At 33.8% G+C, this 11,915-nt stretch overlaps 1 protein-coding gene and 1 pseudogene across 1 annotated transcript; both read left to right on the forward strand.

The window, feature by feature from the left end:
• The first annotated feature begins 275 nt into the window (after positions 1 to 275).
• On the forward strand, positions 276 to 5,434 carry LOC114399666 (annotated as a pseudogene).
• Positions 5,435 to 6,138: 704 nt separating this feature from the next.
• Positions 6,139 to 11,436, forward strand: LOC114399532 (protein ABSCISIC ACID-INSENSITIVE 5-like). The gene is made up of 5 exons (XM_028361730.1): positions 6,139 to 6,392; positions 8,514 to 9,492; positions 10,360 to 10,431; positions 10,549 to 10,578; positions 10,880 to 11,436. The coding sequence occupies exons 2-5, from the start codon at positions 8,527 to 8,529 to the stop codon at positions 10,973 to 10,975; spliced, it is 1,164 nt and encodes a 387-aa protein (XP_028217531.1). The 5' UTR covers positions 6,139 to 6,392; positions 8,514 to 8,526; the 3' UTR covers positions 10,976 to 11,436.
• The last annotated feature ends 479 nt before the right edge of the window (positions 11,437 to 11,915 follow it).

The raw sequence follows: 11,915 nt of genomic DNA on the forward strand, positions 1-11,915 counted from the left end.
TCAAGAAATAAGAAGTGTGTCTTTTCCTTATCAAAACTCAAAATAACCAAAAAAGAAAATACACTTACAGTAATTAATTACAATTTCAATTGTTAATTTTTTTAAATTAATAATTGTTATTGTACTGCCAAAATAAATTTAATACTGTAATTGTTATGGTATGGTATCTTCTAAAGTGCAGGAATAAAATCCCAGATTTTTTTCATGATGATATATAGACATGTGTATATATTTGTAAGTAGAGCTGTAACAAACTTTTTGCCCTTTTTCTTCATTCGACAAACTAGAGATAGGAGAATCGTTCCGTTCAGTTATACTACTACTACACAAGTGTGACAATAGTGTGTCCTTGTCCGTGTCTGAAGTTGAAACATTGTGTCGTGTTTGTCATTGTCTAAGAAAGAGGGAGAAATGGAGAGTGGAGTGAACAGAAGAAAAAAATTCTGCAGCATCAGCCCGTGCTCATACCAGGAACCAAAATAAAAGCACTTCAATTCATCTCCCTTCGGGTCCCACTTTTTCTGTTTCTTGAATGAAATGTGCATGTGCACTGCGTTTGGCATATTCCTCTGCCACAACCCTTTTGTTTCTGATTTATCAATGATATTCACTTGTCTTGATGGGACTTCCTCACCTTTCATTTTGTTCACACTAGTTTAGTTTGTTACCCAAGACAGTACTAAATTGAATAATTGATATTCTTATTCTTATTGAAATAATTTGTTTTTATTTTTTTAAATTTAACTTTGCATTCTCTTAGGAATTTTTGGAACAGTGCTGGCAGTGTTGTTCATTGGGTTTGTAGCATGGGGTTATCAAGCTATTCAACCTCCTGCTTCAAAGATATGTGGATCTCCTAATGGGTCCACTATAACAGCACCCAGAATCAAACTAAGAGATGGAAGGAATTTAGCATACAAAGAGCATGGTGTCCCAAAAGATGTAGCCAAGCATAAAATCATCTTTGTCCATGGTTTTGATGCTTGCAGGCATGATGCCTATGTTTCCAAAACACTATCACCTGTAATTGTTCTATATCTTTGAACTTTGTGTTATCTTAATTTGTAATGCTATTTTGCAGGATGTTGCTGAGAAATTAGGGGTCTACATTGTATCTTTTGATAGACCCGGGTATGGGGAAAGTGATCCTGATCCAATTCAAACACTGAAGAGCCTGGCATTAGATATAGAAGAACTTGCTGATAAATTGGGATTAGGGCCAAATTCTACGTAATAGGTTTTTCTTTGGGTGGCCAGGTTGTTTGGAGGTGCCTTATGTACATCCCTCACAGGTATGATGTATTCAGGTTAAATGTAATTCTGTTGGCTAAAAAAAGAGCATTCTTTGGTTTTTCTTCTTTTTTTGGCATGTAAATGTTTGCATCCTCTTGCTTGAATTTGTATTTTAGTGGTGTGACTTATGAGTGATACAAGATCTTTGTTCCTCTGCACTTATTATGCAGAATTTTGATCTAGGCTGTCTCCAAACAGAAATTTTGAATGAATATTAACTTTAGGTTTCCTTGGCCATTAGGCTAGTGCAAGTGTAAATATCCTAGGGTTGTGAAATTGGGTAGGGAAATTGTGCTTGTCTAAGATAACAAATCTAATTGGGAGCTCAATTAGCAAAGAATAGAAGAATCATATGAAACCTAGGCTTAAAATGTAGGGTTCTCAAGGACCATACATCTTGATGGATAGAATTTCTCGGAAATGAACTCTTCATATTGTATTCAAAGCTAGATATATAACATATATAGCACTTAATAGAACTGTTTTTGAGTATAAAAAAATTATCTTCCTGGATATTCGAGAGACCGAGACTCTGTCCACTCTCTTACCCTTTGTACGAATGAGAGGAGAAAATTTTGATATTTGAAATTAAAGAGAAAACTTGGAGAGAAGATTTTGAAAATTTGTTTCTAAAGAACAACTTTTCTCTTTATTTTCTTTTCAACTAAATAAGAGAAAAATTTTAAATTAATAATAAAAAAACTCCCCTAATCCTTCCTCAAATAACAAGATAACTCTCACTCTTAACGCCTTGTTTTTCTAATTATTCTAGCTCCCAGCTTATTAACTAACTCTTCAACTAAACAAGAGAAAATTTTAAATTAATAATTGTAATAAAAAAAAACTCCCCTAATCCTTCCTCAAATGACAAGATACCTCTCCCTCTCACCCGAACATGTCTTATTTCTCTAATTATTCAAGCTCCCAACTAACTACTAACTCCCTAGCTAACTGATTACTCCACCAACCAATGATGGATTGTGACGGATCCAAGACTCTAAATTAGGGAAACAATTTATTTTAAGAAAATAGAAATTAATAATAATTATTATCATACATACAAAGATAAGGATATAAATGTTAAAATCATAAAAAAACTAATATATTATACATATGGAGAAAATACAAAGTTTAACTTTCAAATCAAAATACTTGAATAAAAAAATAATAAACATACAAGAAGAATGAAAACTTGGGTCAATGGGTTCAAATATATAGAAATACAGGGTACAAAATACAAAACTCAAAACATTTACTTAAGTTTATATCAAAGTCAGGAGTATGTAGGTTTGCCACTGACCATGAAATTTTTTTTTAATGAAAGTAAGATATTCTTACGGTCCAAAATTATAAGACTAACTTTTGAGGGATAGAGATCATAAAAGTGAATTTTGTCTCTTCCAATGGAGTCTTCTACATATGCACGGCTAGGAAATCAAACTTCTGTCAGCTTAAAAAACTTAATTATCTAGCAATTATCTTAAACCTTGATGAGCATGGGATTACCTGTCAGTAATAGTAAGACTTTGAAAGTAGCTCACGCCTCAATTTTATAACCAGCCACTAACACAAATATAATAGCCCACCATTAGCATAACTCACAAACTGAGCCTATAAAAAACTAAAAGACCCAAACATAAAATTACTAAGATGACACTATAAAAATAGGAAATTTCTCACTTTAGGCCAGTTCAACTGTAGTCTGTACCATGTGAAACTATGATAATTATAGTTTGGTCCCCTCCTCCCTAATTTCCTGGGCATCATTTTTGCATCAGTTAGATGGAATTGTCAATCCTTATCTTTATCTCTTTATTACATTGATAAAAAAATTTCAATGCCGACAGACTGGCAAGTGCAGTGCTCATAGCCCCAGTTCTCAACTACTGGTGGGCTGGTCTTCCTGCAAACTTAACTACTGAAGTTTTCTACCAACAAAAACTTCAAGACCAGTGGACAGTTTGTGTTGCTCACTACATACCATGGCTAACTTACTGTTGGAACACTCAAAGATGGTTCCCAGCTTCTAGTTTAATTGCTGACAGTATAGATCTTCTATCCCTTCAGGACAAAGAACTTTTGCCTAAGAGGTCTGATCGAAAGAATCATGTGGTATGTATCTGGATTATAGAGTGGAAGTCAAGTAACTTCATAATTTATATTTGTTGTTGGTTATATTCATACCAATTGATTTTGATATTTGTTGGTGACTGTTGTGCCTAAAGTCAGAACTGTTTAATACGGTTGTAAATGTGTCTTAACTTCTTAGCAGTATAAACAGCTTTAACAGAAATAGTTAGTTAGTTGGTTGAATTAGTTAGCTTTTCAGTTGTAACAGAATTCACGTAGCAGATGTATATAAGCTTCACCATTAATGAATGAAGGCTGAGAGCTGTAGCTGATCATTTTTTAATTCATAGTTACAAACTTTCCTCTAAATGCTGTCATATTCATTTTAATTTAACTGTTTAATACTGCATGTGAAGGACTGCATCTGTCGAAGTCAGTTGTGAACAATTATATCTACTTGTCACGTTTGAGTTTGTAGTTCTTTGTAATCTTTTTTTCTCTATAGAACTGCTCAAACCAATACCAGTCATAAATTTGTAAATTGACAACTATTACAGTTTGTCTGTACTCTCTAGTTACCAATGGCTATTAATAAAAGTATTAAAAGACATCTTGTACACAAAATACATTGATTACATCCAAACCTTATTCCAATAGGTGGGATCAATTACATGGATTAATGGTTACCGTTGGGCTCAACAAAAGCAAAATTTTCACTCTAACCATAATTATCATTTAGAGCAACTGAGCAGGGTCTAGTATCATACACACTACTCAAATTTAGTATTTACTCATTTTTTACCATCAACTAAGATTATATCATTTGCAATACTAGACTAGAGTATTTAAACTATTAACACTCGTGCATTTTATTAGTATCAATTTAGGAGTAGATGCCATACCAGAAACACATAGCATCCGTGCAGAAGCACCATGGAATATGTATGGAGTGTCACTTAGTGTATGAAATCTGTTTACAAGATTTGTCTTTAGAAGCAGAACAATCGATTGCAAAGCAAACAAAATTTTTGTAGTAAATGTTTAAAACATTTGTTTAGGCTATAGGCCTTTGGTGCATTAGTGCATTGCACTTGTGAGTCCTTCATTCTCTCTATCTCTCTTTCAAATTTCTAGTGCATCTTAATTTAAAGTTTTAGATAACTGCCTCTATGACTTGTGTGCTTGGCATAGGTGTTAAATCTATCTTCACCGTTATCATGTATGTTAGTTAATTACCTTATTTTTATTCCCTTGGGTAGACTGCTGCTTGATGTTTCTTGATTTTATGAATCCTTTATATAAAGAAGAGTTGTTTCCCAACTTATGATGGATCACTAGTAATAAATTGATGATTCTTTTTTTGGTACATAGCAATAAATTGATATGTAGAAATTCTTTTAACATTAGGGGCGTGAAATAATTTTTTATGCACATTAATGATTATTATTATTGATACCATGCACATAGTTTTTTTACTGGATCATGTTTGGTTAGTTTCTCCTATTGGTAATTGAGATGTGGCTGATATATTGTCCTATGATTCCACAGGCTCAGGTAAGACAGCAAGGAGAACATGAAACTGTCCACCGAGACTAAATTCTTGCATTTGATATAGCTGGGAATCTAGTCCATTGGATCTTGAAAATCCATTTCCAAGTAATTAAGGTTCGGTCCATATTTGGCAAGGAGATGAAGATTTGATAGTGCCTGCTAAAGTGCAACGATACATTGCACAAAAGCTTCCGTGGATTCAGTATCATGAGCTTCAAGGTGCTGACCACTTGTTCCCTCATGTTGATGGTATGAGTGATACTATCATTATGTCACTTTTAAGTGGGAATTAAGTTAATTTCTCTATGGCATCAGTTATCTATCTAGGACATTGATTGTTACTATTAGTCCACGTAATCGCATCAAAATTTTGATTTGCGGGAAGAAGAATCACATTGCACACTAGTGCGATTTGTTTCGATGATTCATAAATATTTCAATTCTAAGTTGAATAAAATTGTTCTTAAGAAAGATGATTTTTAATAACTTTACCAAAATAATTGATTGTGGGAATGGACCATGTCTCAGATATCCATATACCTATCGTATTCTTTTTAATATCGTATCTGTATTTTTTTAATATTAAAATAAAACGAAAACATAGTGAGTCTAGCATAAAATATAGTAAAACATAAACCTTAATTATGTTTTTTCATACCGATAATATTTTTCCTATATATATTACTACTTAAAAAATATTTTTTTATTTTACTAACAAATATTTTTAAAATTTTATTTTTAGTATTTATGGTACTATTTGTCTATCAAACAAGTTAACAAAATATTACATTATCCGTTAAATAATAATATGATAAGTTAACAAAATGTCACTTAATAAACTCCGAATAATAACATATATCAAAAGTAATTTTTTAAAAAAATTAATAAAATAAAAAAATTGTTATACACAATAAATTAAAAAAGTATATTACGGGACTTAAAAACATTTTTAAGCGAAAACATAATGAGGTGTAAGAATAATTTCTTACGTGAAAATAGTGTAATAAATGGTGCGTAAATAATGATATTGTAAGATTTAAAAACAGAAGAATGAATACGTGTGGAGCTCAAGAGATACGCTGCACTAAAACAAGGCTACACATGCGACACCTGTCCTATACGTGGCGACTTTGTGATCAAATCGGGAAAAAATTTCTGTCTATTGCGGCATTAATTTGACAATTTTACTTTTTAATTAATTATTTAATCCCTTGTTTTGTGGGGTAACCTTAGCCGGAATGAATCATATAGACGAAGATGGTCCTTAGTTGCAGGGCAGTGTGCCTTATATGTACTGTACCTCTTTATTAATTTGCGTTTGCATGTTCTAAACAAATTTGAACTCGCGCGGTGGCTGCTCAAATTCAACAGACACATCCATCTCATCCTCACCTCAGTATCATAAGAATAATAAGCACTTGTCACTGTTACAAAAGGAACTTCATTTACCAGCTTCGCTTTCGAATTTCAATTTCCAGGTATTTATTTTCCTACACTTTGTTGTGTAATCAGCCATACTTGTCGATCGTATATTGTTCATTTCCGTTTTGGTTGTAACAATTTATATAACATTTTTACAACACTATTCTTTTTTTTCTTTCCATCACATCAAACTTTTTTCTTATATATCTTGATTCATGCTAGCTTGTTATAGTTTATGTTTTTTTTTTCTATCCTTTTTTCAGTCCTTAGTTTATCATGTTGTGTGTATGAATTTGGACCACTAAGTCATTTCCACCCAAGGAGGAAAGATTCCAAACATTAAACTTTCGACCCACCGAGTATTCCTAGTTAAATGTCTACTTGTTCTTCAACGGATTAGATTTTTAGACGTTTCATCCCAAAATTTTATACTATTTATTTTCAAGGCACTCGAGTAAAGAAAGAAAAAAAAATCGCAATCGGCTCAAGTTAATTATGCTCGAACAAAGCTATAGGAAACTTAATTAGAAGTGGAAAATAACTATTTAAAAAGACCAATTTAATCATTGATCTTTGAAAGAAAGAAAAAATGCTTCTCCGAACCAAACCGAAAAGTAAAGTTAAACCTAAACCTACCTCTTTATTTTGGCGCAATATTAGTTGTAGTATTTTATTTTATTTTATTTTATATATATATAGCTCTGCAGCGTGAAGTTTCCATGCCTACTGCACCTTCCGGTATGTGTTGCGAATAAAACCAAACCAATAATTGCTTCGTTTTTACAGACCGACGATGGTGCAGTTTTCAACTTTCTTCAGTGTTGGTGCTGATATATAAAATGCTGGATTTTTTACGTGAAATTCAGTGGAATAAGAATAATTAAACATTTGGATAATATTAAATAATGTAGTAGACTATGAAAAGCATCTAGTTCCACCAAAAGGCGAGAAAATTGAACTGATTCGGAACGGAGGTCCACCAACCCCCACGTGAAATAACTTACTCACCAACTGCTGTATTGAAAATATAAGTTATAGATCCGCTGGAGTTTGGCCCGGTGGAAACGTGCTAGGTTCACAACTCTTGAGAGTCTGTACAAACTAAGATATTTCACAAGGAGGTCAGAGTGTGTGTACAGGAGGTCTTTGGCTTGATTCATGCAGGAACAAAAATAATTAGAGCTATTTAAATTTTAGAAGTACTTACAAGGATAATTAGTATATTTGGATTTTGAACACTCAAAATCTTATTTTACATATAGAGAGAGAAAAGAGAAAACAAAATAGGATAAATATATTTGGAACCTAAATATCTATTTTACACCTAGGAAAGAATAAGAAAAGAGAGAAAAATATACGTATGATGAGTGATATAATGTGATAGAATAAAATGTAAGTAAACAAATATTGATGGAATCATGGAATGTTCAAATACAATTGTCCCCAAGGTTGACGCAGTTTAACTTAAGGAAAATTAATATTTGACCACCCAAAAATGATTAGTGATATCTAAAGAGGGAAAAAAAAAAGTTAGATAAAGAGAAAAATACTTATTAGTTAATAGGTGTTATTTATTTTGGTGTATAATAGTCTCAATGAAGATTGAATCTAAAACCTTACATAATATTTCAACTTATCATTAGGAGGTCGAATCAAATCTAAAATCTTACATACTATTTCAACTTATCATCAGGAGGCCGATCCTAATGGTTTTAGTTAGTGGGTGTTATGATGTACTGCAATGACAATAAGATAGATAAAAAAAAAGTACTTCCTTTGTCCTTAAGATATAATTAACTAATTTAAACTTATTAAGAAAGTTAATTAATTTAGTTGTTAGCATTAAATTTATCTATAATTATAATATTTTTATAAATTTATCGTTGATTTTATTTGGAATTTACTCATCTTCTCCTATCTCCTTAGGAGAGAGAAAAGGACAAGGTTTTTGAGTAAAAAATAATTAAGGTACAAGATAATAAAATAAAATCTTATTATAAGGAATAAAATATTTTATTGATTATGTCTAGTACATAAGTGGGAGGAAGCATTAATTAGGAGTCTGAAAGAAAAGACAAGTGCAAATATCATTCTTCCTTAGCTTATTATTAAAGCATTATTTATTTTTATATCTCTCTTATATTAGTACTGTATTTCTTTCTTATCACCTCTTCTAGGAAGAAGAAAAAGATGGTGATTGAGGAGGGCGAGATGAAGTCCCAAGGTGAGGTGGAATCATGGCTCCAGCAAGAAGCGAAGAAGAACCACCATTCTCCATTATTCTCATCTTCTTCATATCTGGGAAGACAAACATCATCGATATACTCTCTCACACTGGACGAGTTCCAGCACAGTCTATGCGAGAGCGGCAAGAACTTCGGCTCCATGAACATGGACGAGTTCCTCAGCAGCATCTGGAACGCTGAAGAGAACAGCCAAGCCATCACCAACAACAACGTCCCTCTGTCGTCGACCCTAACAATATTAAGGAAACAGCCAAGCCTCCCTCGCCAACCCTCACTGTCCCTCCCTGCTCCTCTTTGTAGGAAAACCGTTGACGAGGTTTGGTCCCAGATTCAAAAAGAACAAAACAAGAACAACAACATTAGCAATGTTCTTAATGATAATACCGAGTCTGCCCCTCGCCAACCCACTTTTGGTGAGATGACTTTGGAGGATTTTTTGGTTAAGGCCGGTGTAGTTCGGGAAACAACGTGTGCACCGCCACTACCGGTGTCTCACTCTCATCAGCCGCATTACGCGAATAATAACAACAACGTTGCAATGGCTCCTTCTTTTGTTGGTAGGCATGTTGGTGCAGTGAGTAACGTGGTTGCACCGGGTTATCAACAAGTTGTTGGGGAGGCTTCTGGTGGGTATGGTAAGAGGGATCATAATGGTGGTGGGTATCATTGTTTTGGAGGTGGTGGTGGTGGGTATGGGGTGGGGCCCACAATGGGAATGGGTGGGCCTGTGAGTCCGGCTAATTCGTCTGATGGGATAGGGAATGATGGAGGGCAGTTTGGGCTTGACATGGGGGGTTTGAGAGGGAGAAAGAGGGTGGTGGATGGTCCTGTGGAAAAGGTGGTGGAGAGAAGGCAGAGGAGGATGATCAAGAATAGAGAGTCAGCTGCCAGATCTAGAGCCAGAAAACAGGTGCATTTGCATGCATGCCTCATTTTAATTATCGACCAATGCAATGCCTACATATATATCCTGTTGATAATCATCTTGATTTATATCATGAAATATTCATGCTGGCTTCTTGCCTAGAAATGTTGTATAAAGCCAATGAACTCAATTTGACTTAACTAAGGATAATTGATAGTATGTGTGTACTAAACACAACATTAGTTTAAGAAGAATCTGTCCTTAGACCTTTCCGCTTTGAAGTACATGTTTGCTATTGATGCATTAGGATCGATAGTTTTCATTAATATAGTTTTTTCCCCTTGAAATTATGTTAACTAGGATTGGCTTTTCTTTTCCAGAAATTATAGGGGGTTGACAGGTTTCAAAGCACCAGCAGGCTATCAGCTACTAATAAAATACCAATTAATTAATTTTTTACTTAGCTTAGATTTAAAGATGTAAATAAAATATACATCAAAATGGACCGCGTAGCTGCTATAGCTTATGAGACTCAAAGTGTTATTCACTTCTTGCATTGCGTAGAGTTGATGTGGTATGGTATATAGTGTGTGTGTGTGTATTGCTGAAGCAGATGATCAGGGTTAAGCAATTATTAATTGGGAGAAATGTTACCCGGAAGTAGATAAAACATACACTAGTTTAGGTTAGTAGGGACTCAATTTCAAGGACTTTATCATGTTCTTTGAGATGTGAATCTAGACAAAAGGAGCACTGGAATTACACCAAACCAAAATTTAAAATTTTGAAGTACCACAAATTAATTAATAGATTTTTTTTTATGGAATATTTTCGTAGATATTTGAGGAAGGATTGCTATTAAGCTTTCTTTGCGGAACCTTATTCGTTTTTTTTTTTTTTTGGGCTTGGCAGGCATACACAGTGGAATTAGAAGCAGAACTAAACCAGTTAAGAGAAGAGAACTCCCAACTGAAACAGGCGCTGGTACTGCCAAATAACATGAACTTCTGCAGGATGTTGAAAGTTTCCCTCTGTTGCTGTTATATGTATTAGTGTTAGTAATTCAATCATACTGACTAGGATCTTGCTTTTATTCTTCAGGCCGAGCTCGAGAGGGGAAGAAAACAACAGGTAACCACTACCCAATAATGATCTAATTAAATTCTTGTTTGAAGTTCATATCAAGGGTACACAAGATTTGGTGTAGCATTGTCCTTTCATGTTCCATTACAATAATTAAAACCCAGTATGAGAACTGTTCAATATCTATGCAGCTTTGGCTACACTCAATTTAAGACACAACAAAACTCACACTTGCTCTAAGGAAATTTGTCTTATGATATTTTCATGACACCACCCCTACTTTCCCTTTCTTAGCAACAAATAACTTAAAACTACATCTGAATTAGTATCTTGTGATCACCTTGTGCAGTGTTTTGAGGAAGTGAACGTTAGTGTTAAAACCAAAGCTCAGAAAGCAAAAGAGAAACTGAGAGCTTTGAGAAGGAACATGAGTTGTCCTTTGTGAAGAAACTGCACGGTAATGGTAGCAGTGAAATACTTGGATTTTAGTACGCACAACAAGAGTTTGTTGTGATGCATCTACTACTTGTGTGGCTAAACGAAGAAATAGTCATGACACAAATCAAGAGGGGAGAAGAAAACTAAAGAACTACTCAAGTCAAAGCCGGTTGAAGAAACAGAGAAACAAAAGGTCGGAGTTATGAAATTTAATTATAAAGCCAAGCTGCAAGAGTCCTCAAGTTCAAGATCAACGAAGGATTAGATCATCCAATTTGGAAACTTCTTTATCATATGATAACTAGTTACTCAAATGTACAACATAGTTATTGTATTGTTGATGACATTTCATCTTGTTTACGCTTACCAGTTACCACACCCTTGTTTAGTTACTGATTTGATCGTTGGTCGGCACTATTGCCAGATATAAGTAATTAATTACCAGAATCAATCTAATTATTTATGAAACAATACGTTAATTTTTGTTAATCGCCAGCCTTTTTTTTTTCTTTCATCCATTGTAAAAGTTGAAAACCTGAAACTGGAAACAATGTACTCACATAAATTTATTTGTATGGTTACATATTCGTGGATTGAGATCCAAATGCATTCAATGAAAGGAACCGGAGTGGAGATTGAAGAGGTGAAGAAGGTTCGCTATTTTAAGGCATGGTGCTTGTGGACATAAACAAGCATAGTTGACCCAACACTACACACAGCAATAGTTTTGAAAAACTGGAAACCCTTATTATTGGATTGGATGACCAAGATACTTTCCAAAAATCAAAATTCTTGATCAATGGAGAAACAATATCATCATTTTTGTTCAATAAGATACCAAAGTGGATAATTAACTCATTCCATACTAAAAAGAATCACAGAAAATTTTTTGATAACACAGATTTCTATTTTTTAATGATATTCCACGATCCAAACAATTGACTGGC

Source organism: Glycine soja, chromosome 19 (genome assembly GCF_004193775.1).
Source record: "Glycine soja cultivar W05 chromosome 19, ASM419377v2, whole genome shotgun sequence".
Classification (NCBI taxonomy): Eukaryota; Viridiplantae; Streptophyta; class Magnoliopsida; order Fabales; family Fabaceae; genus Glycine; species Glycine soja.

What these genes read in the sequence shown, in the direction of transcription:
- LOC114399532 (XM_028361730.1), top strand. Translation starts at nt 8,527, where the DNA reads ATGGTGATTGAGGAGGGCGAGATGAAGTCCCAAGGTGAGGTGGAATCA. An exon ending in GATCTAGAGCCAGAAAACAG is followed by an intron (nt 9,493 to 10,359) that starts GTGCATTTGCAT and finishes TGGGCTTGGCAG; the next exon opens with GCATACACAGTGGAATTAGA. An exon ending in AGAGGGGAAGAAAACAACAG is followed by an intron (nt 10,579 to 10,879) that starts GTAACCACTACC and finishes CACCTTGTGCAG; the next exon opens with TGTTTTGAGGAAGTGAACGT.